Source organism: Camelina sativa, chromosome 10 (assembly GCF_000633955.1).
Source record: "Camelina sativa cultivar DH55 chromosome 10, Cs, whole genome shotgun sequence".
Lineage (NCBI taxonomy): Eukaryota > Viridiplantae > Streptophyta > Magnoliopsida > Brassicales > Brassicaceae > Camelina > Camelina sativa.
The window spans coordinates 9,161,218-9,184,253 of record NC_025694.1 but is presented as its reverse complement, the minus strand read 5'-3'; the positions used below and the strand labels follow the sequence as shown (position 1 = coordinate 9,184,253).

Genomic DNA, 23,036 nt, shown 5'->3' with positions numbered 1-23,036 from the left:
CTCTTCGGTCTCTGTTGATGAAACTACCATTATAATTACCTTTAATCCAGCCATTGGGGGTTGTTGCCAATGTTTTTATCTTCAATATTTTGTTTTGTTTTGTTTTTAGATTAGATTTTGTTTTTAATAATAAATTAATTTGGATACATAAATAACTAATCATTAATACATTTAAAATACATATGTGGATTTTTTCTTTTTCAAAGTTAGATATATGGTGTTAACACGTAAATTACAAGTTTTTAAATTGAAAGTGATTTTAGGACTCTCTCATTAATCATGAGATGTGGTTTCTACCAAAAAAAAAAAAAATATTAATCATGAGATGTGTTGTAGAAAATTTAGAAAATTGATAGCATAAAGTGATTTTAGGAATCTCTCATTAATCTAAACTTTAACTATTTCATTAGTAAACTCAAACCGACATGTAATTCCATTTTAATTTAAAATCTAAATCCTAATCACCTTATTTGTAAACTCAAACCGACATATAATTATGTTTTAATTATAAAATCTAAAGCCTAATCAACTTATTTGTAAACCCAAACCGATATATTGTTCCATTTTAATTGTAAAATCTAAATTCTAATCACCGTATTTGTAAACCCAAACCGACCCATAATTTATTTCTAATTGTAAAATTTAAATCATTTCAATATTTAACTTTCCTTATTTAAAACTATACAGAATTTATTTTACTTTTTAATTTGATTTTGATTTATTTTTAAATGAAATAATGTATATAAAATTCTAATTGACTGAAAAGGAGGAGGTGAACAAAAAGGTTCATCATATAGAATATGTTACATCATGAAAGTATTGACACATCCTCTATATTTATAAGAAAAAGAATTGTGTCAAAGATTTTAACATTAATTTTAGATATTTTTGAAAATCTGCACATTTATTAGAAACAATTAATATGAAAAATTACCATATAAATCGGTTATTAATTATGATAATTAATATGAAAGATTTGTTCCATAAAAATAGTAACTTCCTTGTGTTTTAGTTGTAAGGTTATCTTATAAGCAATTTAATAATAAGTTTACAAAGTTCTGTTTTTACTCTGATCATTGTAATCCACCTGTATGGCTTTGTGAACAATTGTATGTGGATGCTCACATTAATTAATATATATTTTGATGAGAAAAAAAAGAACTTTAATAATAAATCATTACTATTGTTTTCAAATTTTCGGTTCCTATTCATATCCAAATAATGATAGTAATAAATATTTCACATATTAGGAAATTAACAAAATTAATGGTAAATATTTTAATAATAACAATAATAATAAGTTCTAGTATAATTTTAATTTTTATATATTAAAATAATTTTAATTTTGCTATATATATATATAAATATATGCATTTTATATTTTTATATCAAATATGTTTTCTTATATAAAATAATAATCTCGTTTTTTAAGTTTCATATAGAAATCTCTTATATATCCTTATTTTAATTTTAATTATATATTTTTAGTTAGATATTTAACAAAAATTTCTGGTAGAATATTATATTAAATGATTTAGTTTTTCTTATTTATTATTTATTGTATATGCTATATTCAGTTTGATTCATTATGCAAATTTTGGTAAAGTTCTCCTCACATTAAAATATTAATAGATAATGATTGTTAGTTTTCTAAACTACAGGAACAAAAATATTCACCTAACTACCGTGGTTCTCACGGAAAATTTATATAAATTTTAGGTTTAGGATTGGCATCAGACGTCACCTTCTGCCGTTCTACCGCAAGACAAAACATTTTAATCGTCTCTCTCTCCTTCTCTCTCTCCTTCTCTCTCTCAATTTGCCATAAAATGGAGAAAGGGCAGAACCCTAGTTCTGATAAGCGTCTCAGAGAAGATACACCAAATTCCTGGTCGGGTCTTCCTCAAGATCTCTTGATTTCAGTGTTGGAACGCCTCGGCTTTGCTGATTTCCAACGAGCTAAATCCGTCTGTCGGCCTTGGTTCTCTGCTTCGAGACAAGTTGTGGCCAAAAATCACATCCATTGGCTGATCATCTACCCTAGAGACAAGAAGACAAATCCATGCACGTTGTTCAATCCGGACGAAAAAGACAAACTTTACAAAAGGCAAGATCTTGGTGTGGAATTTGCAAAGAGTTGTTGTTGGGGAACTCATGGTGTTAGGATTTTCTTTGAGTGTTTAACCGTAAAGACTAACAGGTTTGTGTTTTCCTTGTGCTCTGTTTTACGTTTTGCAGGTTTGAAGTTTGTTGTGCAGGAAAGTAAAAGGAACACGAGGAAATACAAGTTCCCAGGATCAAAGTGATCCAGGTACGTCTCGGTGAACCTGAAACCGGTTCACAAGGAGTATCAGAGTAGCAATTACAACTTGAACAAACTCACCCCCAAGCTCACGTCTCTCACCTTACAAAGAATCAGACCCAAAAAAGAATAAGAACAATGAAGAAGACAAAAGTCTCTCTCACCAATTCTCGTGTTTCTCTCTCTCTAACCTCCTCTTAATGTAACGCCAAAATCACTACAAGAAAATCTGGCTAAAGCCACAAAATATTTTGTAACAATGCTTCATATTTTGTGGCATATAAAGAAGGCCAGATATATTTACCTAATCTAGAGAGAGGCAAATGAAATATAAGGAAATCTAGGGTTTTCATATTTGTGTAGCCACTCAATATTTTGTGGGTCTATGTGGCTATATCAATTAATTTGTTTCACCAAAATCTAAATGGGAACATATTTTTTTTTCTCAGTTAGCTACGAACAAATTTGTGGCTATCTGTAGCTATTACAGATTCTTTTTTAAAATAAATCATATTTTTGTGTTTAGAAATTCATATATTCTTTAATTTAGAATATAAAAGTTAGAAAATTATTATTTTGATCTTGTATTGTAATTAGTGATAGATCTTGATATATATTTGGTATATATATATATATATAATATTTAAATATTACATAGTATAAATTTTTACATGTTTATCTAAATATGATTTATTTACATATTAAACATTTAGATTTGGAAAATTTAGTTTTGTTATTAGTGTTGGATTTATTTATTTATATATGTTTATATGTTTAAAAGTTTAAATCTAGTGGTTGTATTTTTAGGATTTCATAGAGTAAAAAAAAAGCCACATAGTAATCACAAATAGTTTGTCAAACAAATAAAGTAATCACAAATAAACTACAACGAACAAGAAATACAATTGTATCAAATTAGCTATGATAAATTTATGGCTTTGACCGTAGCTAAATAGCCACATATTATTCTCTTGCTAATTTGTAGCTAATTAGTCGCAACTAGCTATAAACTATTGTTTGTGGCTAATTAGACACAAATTTGCTATGACTTAGCTACGAATAAGCCACAACGTTATTTTGTGTCTGGTTTGTGGCTAATATGCTATGGCTACAAAAAAAATGTGGCTGATTTGTGGCTATGACCAGTTTTTCTTGTAGTGGCAAGGCTTCTCTACTTTGTTCCTCTGCACCAAACCGCCGCCTTGTAGGGATGATACAAGACAAAACCGTACGATACACACACCAAGCGTGATATCGACCAACACGATAGTGTCATTGTCGTATGTCTCCTGGGCAATCTTCTTAGCAGACCAAGTTGGGCTTGTGCTACCGCTACTGGCCCAACTCTTTGAAAAAGCCCACCTGTCTGATCCAAATCATAAAAACGACACATGGAAGTTGGCTCATTATGTCAGATGGATGGTGTGATCTCTATATTTTGAACCTATTCTCCCACGAGAGATCAATCTACCTCCTGCGGATTTATTGTGGGACGAGTATGAGCTACATAACAAAAGAGAAATGGACATTCGTAGGTATAAACGGGGCCTTGCTAGGAACATGCGATCCGCTGTGTTTTGGATTGACCAGAAAACCAAAGATTATGTAGTTGTTTGGGGACTTATGGGTTGGTGTGTATTTTATTCCAAGACAGGAGATACCTCGTGGAATCAAATCCCACAAACTTCAGATTGCTTCAAAATGGTTTACAAGGATCACAAGCTTTATTTCCTAAGCAAGACTGAGAGTTTCAAAATCTTCGATTTTTCTGGAGGGATTCCTCAAGAAACCTTTCAGTGTATTTTTAAACCGGAAAAAATAAATCACTTTTCTCCACCAAGTGATGATCAATGGGAAATTCTTGCCACATACCTTGTAGTCACGGTAACAGGGAAAGTCCTCAAGGTTGAAGAAATGTGGAGAGACAGTACTAGAACCACCTCCTTCCGGGTTTTTGAGATTTATTCATCAAACTTCATGAAGGAAACAAAACGGCGGATTCATTCTCTAGGGGAGGAGTCAATGCTTTTGGATAAAGGCATCACTGTGCTCGCCAATGACACTAATGGATTCATTAGAAATTCCATCTATTTCAGTGGTTGTGATGGAAGTCACACAAAGGATATGTTTATCTTCAATCTCGAGACACAGAAAACTGAGACACTGCACACATGCGATCGTTCTTCTTTTCCATATGGATCTTATAGATCTGAGTGGTTCATACCAAGCTGCATGCATTAAAATGTTGATCTCGACCATGCATGTTTTTTTAATTCAATATGTTATTTTACCCTAGTGATGATCATGTGTGCTTGTTTTTGTTTGGGTTAAAAGTGATGAATACGATCGAAGGATAATATTACTACCCTAGTGATGATCATGTGTGCTAGTCTAGCTATATATGAACAACTTAAGTAGACATTGCCCTACAGTGATGATATTTTCTCAATAGCTAGCTGTCAACACAAGCATATATCCACACCACATAGCATGTAACTGTAAAGGGCCAAGTGTCTACAAGCCGAGAAAGTGAACCTTAATTAAGAACATAGCGCAAAGATGCAACAATAAAAAATCCGAGATCATTTTGCAGCACACATGCTTAGTGAGCATCAAAGTCCTCACCACCTTTGTGTCGGCTTGATTTACTAGAGCTTCACACATTTCGGAGATTGGTCATTGGAATCCAATGCCTCGCAGAATATTCAAAGAAAAGCATTTTCTATTAAACCAAAGGCCATTATATATGTTTCGGTAGAGTCTTAACATTTTTAGTTTGCAAAAAGTGTAAAATAACAACTAGTTATTATTCATAACCAACCCAAATCCATGTGTCTCTACTGATCATCATCCTTTTGTGGTAGATATTATATTCTTTTCACAAGGATTCAAGCCATATGGATTCTTTAAAACGACAAACAAATAATCATACGACCTCGAAGAGAAGAGGATGCACAAATCTACCTCACGACGAATGGCTCTACACATTCTTGGCAAGTACGTTTACTTGATGTTTCTTTCTTAACTGAACAAGCTAAATGCATACGGATAACTGTAGAGTGGGCCGAAGAAAGAAGCCCATATTTGACAGCAAAAACGAGTTTATAAGAGATTTCCTCTGTTTGTCCATTTTTTCATGGAGAAGAAACATAACCCTAATTCTCATACGTCTCATTCCTGGTCAGAGCTTCCTCTACATCTCTTGATTTCGGTGTTTGAACGTCTCAGCGTCGCTAATTTCCAACGATCAAGATCGGTCTGTTCGTCTTGGTACTCTGCTTCAAGACACTCCGTGCCCAAAAACCAGATCCATTGGTCGATTCTCTTCCCTGAAGACAACACCAACAATGACAGCCACTATTCATGTATGTTGTACAATCCCGATGAAAAAGACAAGCTTTACAAAACGCAAGATCTTGGTGTTGAGTTTGCAAAAAGCGTTTGTAAGGCAACCTATGGAAGCTGGCTCCTAATGAAGGATCCTCTGAATAAACTCAACATTGTGAACCAACGAGAGGATCAATCTACCTCCCGTGAAGTTATTGTGAAAAGATTATGAGTTAAACACTACAAGGCACCAAAAAGATACATACAATGGTAGGATTAAGTCTGTACGATCCCTTGTGTTATGGATTGACGAGAAAACCAAAGATTACCTAGTCATATGGGGATTTGGATTTTGGTGTGTGGTTTATTCCAAGAAAGGAGATACCTCGTGGAATAAGATCCCGGAAACTTCATTTTGTTTCAACATGGTTTACAGGGATCACAAGCTTTACTTCCTTAACTTTCATGATCAATTCAAAATCTTTGATTTTTCTGGAGAGGTTCCACAACAAACCTTTGAGTGGATGGTTTATGTGGACAAATGGCCTTGGGAGCTAAAGAGACAAACGAATAACAAATGGCACAGTAATGTCACAACACTTGTAGTCACATTGACAGGAAAAGTCCTCAAGGTAGAACGAATGTGGGTCGAGAGTTCTAGGACCTGGTCCCTCAGGGTTTTCGAGATTTATTCATGAGACCTCCCGAAGAAAAAGCAACGGCAGATCCATTCTCTGGGAGATGAGTCGATTCTTTTGGATCAAGGCATCACTGTGCTCGCCAATGGCACTGATGGATTCGTTAGGAGTACAATCTATTTCAGTGATCCATTATTCTATGTCAGAAATCATATGTTTACCTTCAATCTTGAGACACAGAAGACAGAGCCGCTGCACACGTTTGATATTTCTTCCTTTCAATTCTCTAGCGCTCAATGGTTCGTACCTCGTTTCATGCTTACATGATGTTGTTCTCAAATCTCAACTATGTTTTTTTTTTTAATGCAATATGGTTTTTTTATTTTTTTGGTTTCAATCAATTTTGTCATTTTATTCTAACTAGTTGATGATGATCACATGCTAGTCTTTTAGAAACAAAGATATATACAAAGGATAAAATTACTAATCAAACTAGCAATATGTGTAGAAGAATGATTTGCTTAAGTGAGAATTTTGCTGTGGAATTATTGGATAAAGTTAACTAGTTCTTTTGAAAGTTAAATTTGACTTTTGCTATAAATGGATCTGATGAGCTACAGTTAGACATGCCATTGGCCCATTGCCATTTTCTGAGAATTCATTTTTGCAATTCTTCATTGGATATTTAAAGAGATAGCAAGACAATCATATATATAGATCCATCCACAGTATACTGAGTATAGTATGTAAATGGTCTCTCTACAATCCCAAGAAAGCGAAACAAAAATTCCAAAACCATTCTGTATTAAACAAGTTTATTAAATAATATGAGAGACCTCGCAAACGAACTTTTGTGGTGGCTAGATCTTTTGCAAAAGGATACAAGCAACATTGGATTTTAGATTAGAGAAAGACTAACAATTAAAACCCAATCAACTTTGTATAACTAGCAGATATATCTCCTTTATGTCCTTGATCATCATCGATATCTTCATAAACTGAGAGATCTCCCGTGCTATGGAGCATAAGTCAACATTTTTCTAAAATATTATAATATAATAAGAAAATTATTATCACTATATTTTTTATAAAAATTATTTAGTTTGAGATAGTATTTTTTAATATTGCAATTTTCTCGTAAATCTATATATTTTTTTTAATACTAATTATTTTTAAATATTATAAATTTTTAATGTATTTGTTGTATATTACAGTTTATAGTGTTTGTTTGTTGTATTTGCACCATTATTTTGTAAAATATTTTAAAGTAGTAATTATAATATTTTATTGTAAAAAAAAATAAAATTTATTAATTTATTAACCACATAAATTTAGTTTTACCAACTAGCCAATGTAGAAAATTAAAACACATTTTTTTCATTGATAAAGTAATATATCATCATTTTAAAAAAAATTCAAATAACAACATACACAGAAAAAAATTATACATATTTATTAATTATAAGTATTATATGATAATTCATAACAATTTATAAATAAAATAAAATAAAATGATAGGAAAATCATAATTTAAAATTTTAAAAAAATCTTCGAAATATAATTATTAAAAATAATCATATTGTTTACTTGGATAGAAAGTTTTAGTATTTGAAATTCGTATTAGTTTATATATTTAAATATAATTATTTCGTGAAAAAAATATTTTGTTTTGAAAATTAATAATTATTGAAATCCCTAATTTCTTACACTTTATAAGGTGAGTATTGATATTTGTACTTCTCAATTAAGATGGTATGATTTGGAGAAATAATTAATATATATTTAATACTTTTAAAATACATAAGTGGACTATATTTTATTTTCTTTCTCAATTTATATATTTTTAATTTTTTATTACAAATAGTTGTTAAATTGAGAGTGATTTTAGGACTCTCTCATTAATCATGAGATCTGTTGTAGAAATTTTAGAAAATTGATGGCATAAAGATTTTATTTATATATAATTTGGAAATTTTAGAAAAGAAAGTTGTATCATTTATTTTATTATTACTCTTGTTTTTTTGCTAATTACTTAATTTATGAAATAAAAAGCTACACTTTATTTTGCTTTTTATTTTCAGAGATTTCCCTAACTTCTCTCCAATTTGCCATGGAAAATAAGGCCCTGTTCTTTTCATGTGGAGACTAACAACGTCAACTTCGTAAAGTAGTCACAGCGACTCTTTTTTATTAGTTTTATTATCGCTCCGGTTTTCAGCGACGCCGGTAACACCGGCAACACCATGAAAAATAGTCGTTGCGACACCTTTTTTAATCTCCACCATTTCTTTTGCTTGTTTTGACGTGTAATTTTGAGTCGCTTAAATGTGTCGCAGCGACTATGAACCGAACAGGGCCTAAGTGTAACCATTCCTGGTTGGATCTTCCTCAAGATCTCTTGATTTCAGTATTGGAATGCCTCGGCTTTTCTGATTTCCAACGAGCTAAATCCGTCTGTCGGTCTTGGTACTTTGCTTCGAGACAAGTGGTGGCCAAAAATCACATCCATTGGCTGATCATCTTCCCTAAAGACGAGAAGAGAAATTCATGCACGTTGTTCAATCCCGAGGAAAAAGACAAACTTAACAAAACGCAAAGTCTTGATGTGGAATTTTCAATGAGTTGTTGTAAGGAAACTCATGGAAGTTGGCTCCTTATGTCAGATCGATGGTGTAATCTCTATATTTTGAACCTATTCACCCACGAGAGGATCAATCTACCTCATGTGGATTTGTTGGACGAGTTTGAGTTAGGTCTCAGGAAAGGTAAGCCCTATAGGAGGTATAAGGCTAGGAAAATGCGATCCGCTGTGTTTTGGATTGACGAGAAAACCAAAGATTATGTAGTTGTTTGGGGACTTTTGGGTTGGTGTGTAATTTATTCCAAGAAAGGAGATACCTCGTGGAATCAAATCCCACAAACTTCAGATTGCTTCAAAATGGTTTACAAGGATCACAAGCTTTATTTCCTAAGCAAGACTGAGAGTTTCAAAATCTTCGATTTCTCTGGAGGGATTCCACAAGAAACCTTTCAGTGTATTTTTAAACTGGAAAAAATAAATCACTTGGCGGAATGGACAAATAATGACACAAAACTTGTAGTCACGGTAACAGGGAAAGTCCTCAAGGTTGAAAAAATATGGAGACACAGTACTAGAACCACCTCCTTCCGTGTTTTTGAGATTTATTCATCAGACTTGATGAAGAAAACAGAACGGCGGATTAACTCTCTAGGGGAGGAGTCAATGCTTTTGGATAAAGGCATCACTGTGCTCGCCAATGACACTTATGGATTCATTAGAAATTCCATCTATTTCAGTGGTTCTGATGGAGGTCAGACAATGGATATGTTTATCTTCAACCTCGAGACACAGAAAACTGAGAAACTGCACACATACTATCCTTCTTCTTTTCCATGAGTGGTTCATACCAAGTTGCATACATTAAAATGTTGATCTCGACCATGCATGTTTTTTTATTCAATATGTTATTTTACCCTAGTGATGATCATGTATTCTTGTTTATGTTTGGGTTAAATGTGATGTATACGAATGCGTACAAGAATGGTATGCTTGTGTGAGATTTTGTTGTGGAATCTAACTGGTATTAACGTCTTTTGAAATTTAACTTTTTGTTATATGGGTTTTAAGAATATGGGATCTGGTCTACGTACTGTTAAAAAACCATCTTTCAATTAGTGTTAGAATAATCTTTTATAGCGAATTTGATAACAGTTTTTAAAAAGAATACTGTATGTAGAATAATCTTAAGTAGACATGACCACTGCCATGGCCATGTTCTGAGAAATTTACTGTTGCAATTCTTCATTAGGCATTTAAAGAGCTAGGAAGACAATCATCCATCCACATAGTATATACATGGTCTCTCTACAAGCCAAGAAAAAGTGAAAACCATCAGAACATTATATATAACACAAAGATGAAACAAAAATCCAAAGACCTTGTGTATTAAAACATGCTTCTTGAACATCAGAGACCTCACAAAACTTTTGTGGTAGCAATAACATTGGATTTTAGATTAGAAAATAGACCAACAATACCCAATGAACCTCGAATAACTAGCAGAGATATCTCCTTATATGTCCTTGATCATCATCGATATCTCCGGAAACCGCCAAAACCAAAACTAATAAAGACATAAAAGATGAGAAGTTTGAGACGCTTATGGAGAAGAAGCATAACCCTAATTCTCATAAGACCACGAGATATATCTAATTCCTGGTCGCAGCTTCCTATCAAGATCTCTTCAATTTGGTGTTCCAACGCCTCAGCTTTGCTAACTTCCAACAAGCCAAATCGGTATTTTTCGTCTTGGTACTCTGCTTCAAAACATCAGATTCCTTGGCTGATACTCTTCCCCCAAAACAACCACGACAACTCTTGCATGTTATTGAACCCCAAGCAAGAAGACAGGAATATATATATCATCGCCTGTATAGGTTTCGCGTTCCAAACATAAGAAGTGAGTATATGTCCAATGTAATGGACGTGGAATCCACTGTGCTTTGGACCTTCCTGACGTTATTGAGGCTTTCCTTGCTGGATCTTCTCACGAGCTCTCCCTAGCTACCACTTTTTTTATTTATCAATATAACTAAAATCGAAAATAGAGCCTTAGAAACAGAGTAATTTAACAGAGCTTTGTTTTGGTTTACCTGATTCAACATTTAGAAGTTCTATATTCTTTATGCCTCACGCAAATAATATAACTAAAAAAGCTTTACAGTGTATTTTGTATTTTAAAAGGCTGTATAATTCCATGCATTATTGGTTAATTAAGGTAAGACTAGGCCCAAAAAGCCCATACAATCACAAAAGACCGAGTTACTTACATGATGCACTCGTTTCGATTTATAATAAGATGTTTTTGCATATATTTCTCCTCTCTATCTCATTAATACATACAGTAGCTATGAAGAAGAACCATAACCCTAATTCCTGGTCAGAGCTTCCTCTAGATATCTTGAATTTGGTGTTCGAACGTCTCAGCTTCGCTAATTTTCAACGAGCTAAATCGGTGTGTTCGTCTTGGTACTCTGCCTCGAGACAATCAGTGCCCAAAAATCAGATCCCTTGGTCGATTTGTTTCCCGGAAGACAACGACAACAACAGTTCATGTACGTTATTCAATCCCGAGGAAAAACACAAACTCTACAAAACGCAAGATCTTGGTGTTGAATTTCACAAGAGTGAGTGTATAGCAACCTATGGAAGCTGGCTCCTTATGCGGGATCCGCGGTATAATCTCTATATTTTGAACCTTTTTACCCACGAAAAGTTTAATCTGCCATCGGTGAAGTCACAACTTGGAACAATAAATCTTGAGAAAGTAATAGCTGACTGGTTTCTCCTTTCTAACGATCACAACACGAGTAGCAAGGCCGAAGATATTATTATGCAATCCCCTGTGATTTGGATTGACGAGAAAACCAAAGAAGATTATATAGTTCTTTGGGGACTTAGAAGTTGGTGTGTGTTTTATGCCAAGAAAGGAGATACCTCGTGGAGTCAGGTTCCGGATATATCATATTGTCAACACTTGGTGTACAAGGATCACAAGCTTTACTCCTTTAGCTGCAAAAACATTTTAACAATCTTAGATTTTTCTGGAGAGATTCCTCAACAAACCTTTCGGTGTGATATCATGAATCTGTTTAGATTTAAAGTAGGTTTTCGAAGTAATCCATGCTTGGTTGATGAGACAAAACTAGTAGTCACAGTAACAGGAGATGTCCTCAAGGTTGAAAGAATGAAGATAAACCAGTCATTCCGCATCTACAAAGTTTATTCATCATCAAGGCTGCTTAAGGAGTATGAAGGAGTTTATTCTTTGGGCGACGAGGCAATGATTTTGGATCTAGGCATCACTTTTCCTGCCAATGACTTTGAGGGTTTCCATAGAAACTCCATCTATTTCTGTGATCGAGAGAACACACATCAGATCTCTATCTTCGATCTCGAGACAAAGAATATGAAGCGACTTCACAACTTTGATTTTAATTGTTCATCTTCTCGATGGTTCTTACCAAGTTTCACATCTACAAGATGATTTCAACTTTCTTCTTCACTATGTTGTTTTTTCGCTAATGACTAATGATAGACGTGCGCTGGTATTTTATTTGTTATGTGTACAAAATGATATGCTTAAAGGGCCTATATATATATCTCCCGGGAACAAACTATATCATATATCTTCACTATGTTGATTTTTCACTAATGACTAATGATCATAGACCGACGTGTTGGTTTTTTAATTGTTATGTGTACAAAATGATGATCTTCGGGTTTGGTTTGATTTGAGAAGCTAACACTCGTGTGTTTCTTTCTTTTTCTTTTTTTCTTTTGTTCTAAAGTTTTTCTTAAAACGGTCGAAAACATTTGATTCAAGGATGCATATAACATTTTTTAAAAAAATAAAATGATATGCTAAGTGAGAGCTTGTTGTTGTGAAACTTTGCTTCTCTTTTGAAAGTTAAATCTTAAACATTAAAATAATATATTAATGTCCAATCATATTTTATAACTTACTAGATTTTTAACTGCCGACTATATTTTTTTTTAAATTTTAAAAAAGTTATGTTATATTTTTTTATCATTTTTAGATTATTTTATTATTATTTTGTGGTTATTTTAATAAATATTTATTGGATTTACCCTGTGTCCCATGGGACAATTTTACTTTTTTCATATATAATTTTTAAGATTTTAAATAAAATAAAATTTTTCATTTTTAATATATTTGTTACAATGTTATCTTCCGCGGTACACTGGCGGATGATTTTTTTATGGAGAATAATATAGAGATATATGGGAAGTAAAAGTAATTTTATTTGTTTTATGTATATACAAATTAATTGTTTTCATTTGGAATTTGATCGATTGAAATTAGCTTTTGTAAAAGCAAAGATATAATGTCACTATGTATAACACTATGTAGTGCTATATAAATGTGGATAGAATATGCAAGTTAATAAACCCCAAACTCATATGACAATTCTAAAATTTATGAATTTAGTTAATAATTAATTTATTCATTTATCTTGGAAGATTTTAATTCTAGAATTTAATTGGCAGAACAATTTGTTATTTAACAGGTTTTTTATTTTAGTATTAAAATTATAGGATTTTTTTTTCTTAGTGTTTTCAAGATTTAAGTAGTGTTCTTCATGGTTTCAACTATATGTTTTCTGTGCTCTTAATATGTATAGCTCTGTATAAAAAGGTCAGTGTCTCAAAGTTAAAGATATACTGTATGTGCCTATTCTGATTTCCAATAGGTAATAGAATATATACGTGAATGTATAGTTTGAGCAAATATGTATCTACTTAAGAAACCAGTATACTCATGTCCTCTCTGCTTCTCCTAGAGATAAAGGTTTCACGGAAGAATTAGTTGCTGCTTCTCTAGGGTTTTGAGGCTTCGGCAATGACACAACTGTTTGTTTGGTTTTGGTTTTATAGTTGACGGGAACATTGTTTAATATTGTTATGCTTCTCTGTTTCAATCCATTGCTTGCTTGAGCTTGACCCTTTTGTTTTTCATTATCTCAAACATGGTCACCAGTTTCACAAAACAGAGGAAAGATCAGTCGGCATCAATGTCGCTGTTGATGATTAAATGGATGTTCTTCATCGACTAAATGACTTTATATAATGAGAGAAAGTGTCGATTTAAAATTAATATTTAATAATAAAATTTTGTAATGATTTTTTATTAATTAGCTTTGGTGATTTTGATTAGTTTTCTTATTAATATTTTCTGCAACAATATTAACTTACCAAATAAGAGATATTCGATTTAATGTATTTCTAATTTTAAATGAATTTAAATCTTTTGAGAATATTTGTTGTTAGGTTGAAGATAATTGGTTTTACTTATTGTTTTTTTGTGCAATGTTTTAAAGATTAACTTTCTAAATAATTTTTTTAAATAATTATAATTTTAAGTGTAGATTGTAGAACACCAAATGTATTTCAAAAATGTAAATGTTAATATAGATGTGTGGCAATGAAATCCTAGGTTTAGGTTGTAATCAGACGCCACTTCTGCCCTTCTACGGCAAGACAAAACATTCAATCGTCTCTCTCTCTCTTTCAATTTGCCATACAATATGGAGAAAGGGCATAACCCTAGTTCTCATAAGCGTCTCAGACGGGATACACCAAATTCCTGGTCGGAGCTTCCTCTAGATCTCTTGACTTCAGTGTTCGAACGCCTCACCGTTGCTAATTTCCAACGAGCTAAATCCGTGTGTTCGTCTTGGCACTCCGCTTCGAGACAATACGTGCCCAAACAGTTCCCTTGGCTGGTTCTCTTCCCCAAAGACAACAACGACAACAACTCATGCACGTTGTTCAATCCCGAGGAGAAACACAAACTTTACAAAACGAAAGATCTTGGTGAAACTTTTGCAAAGAGTGTTTGTATGGCAACCTATGGAAGCTGGCTCCTTATGCGAGATCCACGATTCAATCTCTATATTTTGAATCTATTCACTTACGAGAGGATCAGTCTACCTCCTGTGGAGTCACAACTTGGAATGACAAAGATCGAGCGAACCGTAGATGATGGTTTTCACGTTTCATCCGATCACAACGTTACGGAGTTCAACGGTAGATGTATTCCTATACGAACTCCTGTGTTTTGGATCGACGAGAAAACAAAAGATTACGTAGTTATATGGGGATTTGGAACGTGGTGTGTGGTTTATGCCAAGAAAGGAGATACCTCGTGGAATCAGATCCCGGAACTTTCAGATTGTCTTCACTTGGTTTACAAGGATCACAAGCTTTACTTCTCTAGCTCTGGCAACAAATGTGAGTTGAGAATCTTTGATTTCTCTAGAGAGGTTACGCAACAAACCTTTCAAGGTTGTGTCATTATGCGACTCTTATTAAAACAACGTCGTCTTAATCCCTACAGAACTGTCAATACAAAACTTGTAGTCAAAGTAAATGGAGATGTCCTCAAGGTTGACAGAATATGGGACCGTAACACCAGAATCTGCAGATTCTTCGACCTCTGGAAGGTTCATTCATCAGGGTCGTCCTTCAAGATGTATGAAAAAGTTGTTACGTTGGGCGACGAGGCATTGCTTTGGGATCTAGGTATCACTGTGCTCGCCAATGACACTGGACTACTCAAAAGAAATTGCATCTATTTCAGTGGTAGCCATGGAAAGATCATTAACGATAAATTTATCTACGACCTCGAGACAGAGAAGATGGATCCAGTACACAAATTCGATTGTTCTCCAGCTCAACTCTCTAGTGCTCGATGGTTCTTACCAAGTTTCACACAAACTTGATTGATTTCAACTTTCTTCTTCAATATATGTTGTTTTTCTCTCATGAATGATATGCATATTGGTTTTTTAGTTAAAAGTGTTACTCATTCAAAAGAAAACTTTTCTTCATTTTTGACTGTTTTGCGCAAAACCAAAACTTTATAATTTGGATTTTTGAAACTAACAATAAAATGCCTAACAGAAAAAATCTAAAATGCCTAACAGAACAAATAAAAAAAACTGCGTACAAATATATAAACTGGTTGAATGGGCCGATCAAGCCCATAGAAAAAACCTTAAGTGTCATTTACTAATGCATTCCCTAGGTTTAGGTTCGAGTAAGACGTGACGTGACGTGACGGGTGTGTTAAGAGAAAACATTCAATCATGAAGGAGAAGCATAACCCTAATTCTCAAAAGCGTCTTAGACGACGAGATACATGCCGTTCCTGGACGGAGCTTCCTATAGATATCTTGATTTCTGTGTTGGAACGCCTCAACTCTCCTAATTTCAAACGAGCTAAATCCGTATGTTTGTCTTGGTACTCTGCTTCAAGACAATGCGTGCCCAACCCCAAATATCACATCTCTTGGCTGGTTCCCTTCCCCAAAGACAGAAATAACAATTTACGCACGTTGTTCAATCCCGAGGAAAAACACAAACGTTACAACACGCAAGATCTTGGCGTGGGATTTGCAAATAGTGTTTGTATAGCAACTTGTGGAAGTTGGCTCCTAATGCAAGATCCTCTTTACAATCTCTACATTGTTAATCTATTTACCCGTGAGAGGAGCGATCTGCCGTCTCTGGAGTCACAACTTGGCATGCTAAAGGTTGAACGAATCATAGATGAGAGGTTTCGCATTTCACACGATACTGTCAGAGTCAAGAGCAATGGTATGACTATACAATCCGCTGTGTTTTGGATTGACGAGAAAACCAAAGATTATATAGGCTTTCAATGGTTGTAAGGCATGGTGTAAACCGGACAACGCATACCAATATTTTGGTATGCAAAACATTGGACTGTGGTATAGAGCAGATTAGTATGGAATTTATTTTAGTATGGAGTTTTTGAGAAGCAAAATGAAAAATGCAGACCAATAGTGAATTTACAATGGTATGGAGTTGTACGCTCAAATGCATATTAGTATGGAGATTTTTAATATGCAGCAATGCATACTGGTATGCAATCGTGAATGGTAAATTAAGTGCAGACTAGTCCAATTTTAGTCTGCTCTCGAACATACTGTACAACCATTCAAAGCCATAGTTTTTTGGGGACTTAGAGATTGGTGTGTGGTTTATGCCAAGAAAGGGGACACCTCGTGGAATCAAATCCCAAACACTTCATATTGTTCTCACATGGTTTACAAGGATCACAAGCTTTACTTCCTAAACAATGATGGTGGTTTCAAAATCATAGATTTTTCTCATGAGATTCCACAACGAATCTTAAAACGTGGTATGTTTCGGAGTAGATTAGAGATGGCTCGTCGTCCTTCACGAAATAATAAGTTAGGAGGTCTGTGGCTGTGCCGTCGTGTGGAATCAACTGATTATTGGGTTTTTTCTGATCCAAAACTTGTAGTCACAGTAAGAGGAAATGTCCTAAAGGTCATTATGAAACAGCATAATATGTCTAATGAATGGTCCTTCAGCGTCACCAACATTTATAAATCATCAGGGAGGATCAAGAAATATAAACGAGTTGATTCTTTGGGCGACGAGGCAATGCTTTTGGATCTAGGCATCACTGAGCCCTCCTGTGAAATTGATGGACTCAATGGCAACTCCATCTATTTCAGTGGCTGTCATGGACGACCGAAGACAAAAGGTATTTTTATCTTCAATCTCGAGACAAAGACGTTGGAGCAACTGCACAAATATGATTGTTCATCTCTAAAGCTTGATGGTTCTTTAGTTCTTAGTTCTTACCAAGTTTGACGCAAACATGATTGATCTGAACTATTAGCTTTAATATGTGTTTTTCTCTATAACTAATGATGACGACGCTCTGTTTTTTTTTTTTTTAATAAGTTTTATATTTATGCACAAAGGTTAAACCTACACAATAAACTAGCATTGGCTATAAGTTTCTCTTCATATGAACATTTTTTTTCCTTGTGTTATTATTCAACGTAATGATTTCATCAAAATCACAACTTTGAAAAAGCGCAAATTAAAACCTAAAGAGATAGAGAGACGAGACTGACTAGAGAAAAATCGCAATCCACTACAAGAAAACAGTTGATTTGCAACGGAAATCTGCGACGGCGATAGTTCCTCGCAAATTTGCGATGAAGTTGCAAGTAGTTTGCTAGGAAGGTGAGGGTACTTGCAATTCCCTCTCAAAATTTGCGAGGGCGAAATCCCTCGCAAATTTGCGAGGGAGTTACTACGGTTTTGCGACTCCGCTAATGTTCCTCGCAAAACACTCGCAACTCCTTCGCAATATTGCGACGAATTAGCGATGACGAAATCCGTAACAAATTTGCGAGGGAGTTGCTAGGGACGATGATGTCGGCAACCACGTTTTTCCCGAGTGTAACTGTTATGTCGTCATAACAGTAAAAGCCTCGCAAATCCCTTGCAAGATAACAAAATTTTATACTTCCCTCGCAAATTCCTTGCAAGTTTCCCTAGCAAATCCATAGCAACTATTTTTAGTAAGCCTATAAATAGCAAGTTCATGATCCATGGAAACCACAACACAAAATACTTCCAACAAAAACCTTTTTACTACCAAAAAAAATATTGTGAGAGAAAAAAAGGCTACAAAAAAAAAGGCCTAAACATTTTTAAATTCTATAATAATGTTTGGAGGCGGGCATCATGAGATATACACAACGAGACAGTGGATGTACAATCACAGAGATCCAGAGACCGGTGATGTGACGAGAGAGTTTTGTGATGGGTTGCGCGCTTTCATGTACCAGGCGACAAACCAAGACTTTGCTCGTCAAAACGGTACAATATTTTGTCCATGTCCTAAGTGCTTCAACGATAATTATTTGGAATTTAATCTAGTGAAGAAGCATCTTTATAATAGAGGATTTATGCCAAATTACTATGTATGGTTTCGTCATGGAGAGGGTTGTAGCAGTAACGTTGGAAGTAGTAGTATGAATTATGCTGTTGATCAACCTAGTAATTATGGGCATCAAGAATCTGATCAATTTGGTTTTTATGGGTATAATGAGGAAAATAGATTTCATGATATGGTTAATGATGCATTTCATGAAACTACTGCTGCATTTCCTGAGAATAATACGGAAGAACCCAACGTAGATGCACAACGTTTTTATACTATGTTAGATGCTGCAAATCAACCTATCTACGATGGATGTAGAGAAGGTCATTCTAAGTTATCATTGGCATCTAGGATGATGACAATTAAAGCTGATAATAACTTAAGTGAGAATTGCATGGATTCTTGGACTGAACTCATTAAAGAGTATTTGCCAGCTGATAATGTATCGGCTGAGAACTACTATGAAATACCGAAGTTGGTTGCGAGTCTTGGATTACCATCTGAAATGATTGATGTGTGCGTTGACTATTGCATGATTTTCTGGAAAGATGATGACAAGTTGCAGAAATGTCGGTTTTGTGGGAAGCCGAGATATCAACCTACTGAAGGAAGGACGCGAGTGCCATATAAACGTATGTGGTACTTGCCTGTTGATGATAGATTTAAACGCCTATACCAATCAAAATGGACTGCAGCAGCAATGAGATGGCATGCAGAACATTCTACTGAAGAAGGACAAATTACACACCCATTTGATGCAAAGGCGTGGAAACATTTTCAATCGGTATATCCTGACTTTGCTCAAGAGTGTAGGAATGTTTATCTTGGGTTGTGTACAGATGGTTTTAGTCCATTTGGTATGTCAGGGAGGCAATATTCTTTATGGCCTGTTATATTGACGCCATACAATTTTCCTCCAGATATGTGTATGCAAAGCGAATTTCTGTTCTTGAGTATTTTGGTACCAGGTTCAAAGCATCCGAAGCGAGCTCTAGATATCTTCTTGCAACCTCTGATTCATGAGCTGAAGCAGTTGTGGTATGAAGGTGTTCAGACATTCGATTCGTCGCGAAAAAAGAATTTCAATATGCGGGCAGTGCTAATATGGACGATTAGTGACTTCCCTGCGTACGGAATGTTATCTGGGTGGACAACACACGGAAGATTATCATGTCCTTATTGTATGGATCGTACCGAGGCGTTTCAGTTAAAGTATGGGCGAAAACCTTGTTGGTTTGATTGTCATCGTCGATTTCTTTCCTTGCATCATCCGTACCGGAAGAACAAGAAGTTGTTTAAAAAGAATAAAGTTGTGCGTGTTCCTCACAAGAATAAAGATATTTGCGACGGATATGCGTTGGATTTGCGAGGGAATGCTTCTATGGTCTCGCAAGGTAGTCGTAAGTCCCTCGCAAAAGCCTATACCCTAAACATTATTTGCGAGGAATTTACGACTTTAGCCTAACCCTAACCATTTAACTATTGTGAGGGCTTTACGAGTGCTTTGCTAGGTTTGTGCGAGGGATTTGTGAGGGAGTTCATGCTATTTCTCGCAAATACATCATTAATCCCTCGCAAATATTATACCCTAAACACTAGATGCTCAAAACCTAAGCTTTTCCACATTGCAATGGATTATTGTGTGTCAAGGTGGGTGACATCTTCTATTGATATGTTTGCAATAGAAACTTGATGCTCTAACCCTAAGATTTTGACCTAGATGATCAAACCCTAAGCTTACACCCTAAACCCTAAAATATGTTGATGATGAATTTGGAAAAGAGCTTGAATAGAAGAAATTGAAGTGTCCGATGATGGAGGAAAATTTTATGATAAGAAAGTAGTTTCTAATAGTTAAGAAGATGTATTTGATTGCGCAATTGTGGTTTTTCTTGATTTTTCAAAAAAGATTTATCAATTTGCGAGGGATTTGCATCCGAATTGCGAGGGAATTCTTAAATTGTCTCGCAAAATCATAGTTAATCCCTCGCAAAACCTACACATTAAATGTATTTTGCGAGGGACTAACGACCACAACCTAAATCCCAAACATTTAAATATTGCGAGGGATTTGCGAGGAATCCTAGTTATTCCCTCGCGAAGTCAAAAACACTAAACCCAATAGGTTGACTCGCAAATCCATCGTAATATTTAATTGTATGCGAGGGATTTGCGGGGGACCCTAGGTAATCCCTCCCAAAATTGTAAAACCTAGACACAACTATATTGCGAGGGATTTGCGAGTCGTTCTAGTTAATTCCTCGCAAATCGTAAACCCTAAACACCATTAGTCTAGCTAATCTCTCGCAATATTTAATAAGTGCAACAGATTTGCAAGGGTTCATAGCTAATCCCTCGCGAATTTTGCTTGGGATTTGCGAGTTAACAAAATGTTTATATATACAAACGCAAACGAGTTTGAGCGAAGCTCAAACCAGCCGCCGACAAAACCTAATCTTCTTCTTCCTCCTCCGATAAACTTTTTCCTCTTCCGATACGCTTCTTCCTCTTCCGATCTGCTTCTTCCCAAACCATCTTCTCCCTCTTCCAATCTGGTTCTTCCTCCTCCGATCAACTTCTTACTCTTCCGATCCACTTCTTCTTCTTCCGATAAGCTTTCTTCTTCCGATCTGCTTTACTCTTCTTCTGATCTTCTTCAATCCTAATCTGAAAGGTATAAACCCTAATCTTGTTTTGTTTTCGTTTTTTGATATTGTTTAATCTCGTTTTGTTTTCATTTTGTATTTGATTTTGATTTGGTTTTGTATAAACCCTAATTTAATTTCGTTTTTAAAAGCTTTTGATTTCATTATGTATAAACCCTAATTTGGTTTTAATTTCGATTATGATTTCGGTTTTAATTTCAATTTTGATCTTCTAATTATACAATTTTGATCTGCATGTTACTAATTACTAATTGAAAATTTGATTTTCTTTTCTTATAGATGTTTGGAGGCAACGATTACACAAAATTTCTTATGGATGCAGGTTTAGCCTCTCCCAATTCTTCTAGTCGTCGTGGTCCCTCCGGTTCTCACAATAACCGCTGTGCAACCTCGCAACCCCAACAAGTGACGCCTCCTTCTAATAATACGCCTTCACCATCTCCTTCGGATGGTGGCACTGAGCCGAACCCTGACAGTCCTGCATCTCAACACGCGCATTCCTCATCTACAGTCATGTCCCAACGTCTCAACAATCTGACATTGGAGGAGTTACTCGATAGTCCTGGACGATCTAGTTTAACTAAACTAGATCCTCGCCGACCTCCAGGAACTTTGTGGTAAGTTTGTTTTATGTTTTTAATTTGTAATATAATTCAAAATTTGTATTTCCATGGATTCTAATATGTATTTCTTTTGAAGGTTTGACAAAGCCACGATGGATTAATCCTCAGGTATGGGCTGGTCTGGTTCGGTATTGGCTTGATCCTAAATCAGAGATCAAGAGCAACAACAGTCGGAATGCTCGCTATCATGATCCGGAGGGAACCGGAATATACAAGCATCGTTCAGGCTAAACGTCGTTTAAAGCCCGTGCTCGAAAGCATGTAAGTTCTTTAAGTTTTTTTTTTTCCTTTTCTTATAATTATGCCTTCTCACCTCTTTTATTTGGTAACTAATCAATGTTTTTTTTTTCTTTCAAGTCTGAGATCACTGGTGAGTTAACTCCGGATTTCCTACGAATTCTAGAAGACATTCATCGAAAACCGGATGGCTCATTTACTGATGGCAAGTCCGAGTCCTTGTTCAATGAAGTGTCGTCCAAGATTCAAGAGTTGGAATATGAGATGTGTACCGGGGATAATGGAGAGAGTTCCGCTTCTGGTGGGGTGCCCACTCATATCAAAAACAAAATTTACACTGAGGTAATTTACAAATCTGTTGGTTTTAAATACTAATGATTGTATTTCTAATGATTTTGTGATATCTTGCGATTGTTTTGTTTGAAATGTTGAACTGTTATCATTGTTTTGACTGTTTGTTGAACTGTTGCCTTTGTTTTGGTTGGGATAATTTGTGAATCATGTGTATGTGATATCTTTGATGGGTTTGTATGTTATAACTTGTGATTCTTTTGTATGTCATTCCCCCACCAATTGTTTTGTGTTATCTTGTTTTCTGATATCTTCCATTGTTTTGAATGTGATAACTTGCGATTTTGTTTGTTATTCTGTTGTTAGGTTGCTCCGAAGAAGAAAAACAGGATTTTTGGAGTTGGTTCTCTGCAGTTTGAAGCGTCCTCTTCCACTAGCGGTCCACCACATCCGTCTCCAGCTAATGATCCGGTTATATTGGCTCAGAAACTTGTTGCAGCTGAGGAGTGTATCCAAACCCAAGCAACTCAAATCCAAGAAAGTGCTCAAAGAATGCATAGCTACGATGCATACTTCGACTACCTCGCAGAAAAAGACCCTGAGTTTGCAGC

General features: G+C 34.9%; 4 protein-coding genes and 2 pseudogenes across 4 annotated transcripts; all 6 read left to right on the top strand.

Annotated features, from left to right (window-relative positions):
* LOC109126968 lies at window positions 1,806-4,648 on the top strand (annotated as a pseudogene).
* Window positions 5,439-6,594, top strand: LOC109126994 (annotated as a pseudogene).
* Window positions 8,533-9,816, top strand: LOC104720196 (putative F-box protein At4g22170). Its single transcript, XM_010438146.2, has one exon. The coding sequence runs from the start codon at window positions 8,609-8,611 to the stop codon at window positions 9,683-9,685; it is 1,077 nt and encodes a 358-aa protein (XP_010436448.1). The 5' UTR covers window positions 8,533-8,608; the 3' UTR covers window positions 9,686-9,816.
* On the top strand, window positions 11,199-12,335 carry LOC104720195 (putative F-box protein At4g22660). Its single transcript, XM_010438144.1, has 2 exons — window positions 11,199-11,920; window positions 11,966-12,335. The coding sequence occupies exons 1-2, from the start codon at window positions 11,199-11,201 to the stop codon at window positions 12,333-12,335; spliced, it is 1,092 nt and encodes a 363-aa protein (XP_010436446.1).
* LOC104720194 (putative F-box protein At4g22180) lies at window positions 14,398-15,594 on the top strand. The gene has a single exon (XM_010438143.1). The coding sequence runs from the start codon at window positions 14,398-14,400 to the stop codon at window positions 15,592-15,594; it is 1,197 nt and encodes a 398-aa protein (XP_010436445.1).
* Window positions 15,961-17,521, top strand: LOC104720193 (probable F-box protein At4g22165). Its single transcript, XM_010438142.2, has 2 exons — window positions 15,961-16,528; window positions 16,848-17,521. Exons 1-2 carry the CDS (start codon window positions 15,961-15,963, stop codon window positions 17,519-17,521), a joined length of 1,242 nt encoding a protein of 413 aa, XP_010436444.2.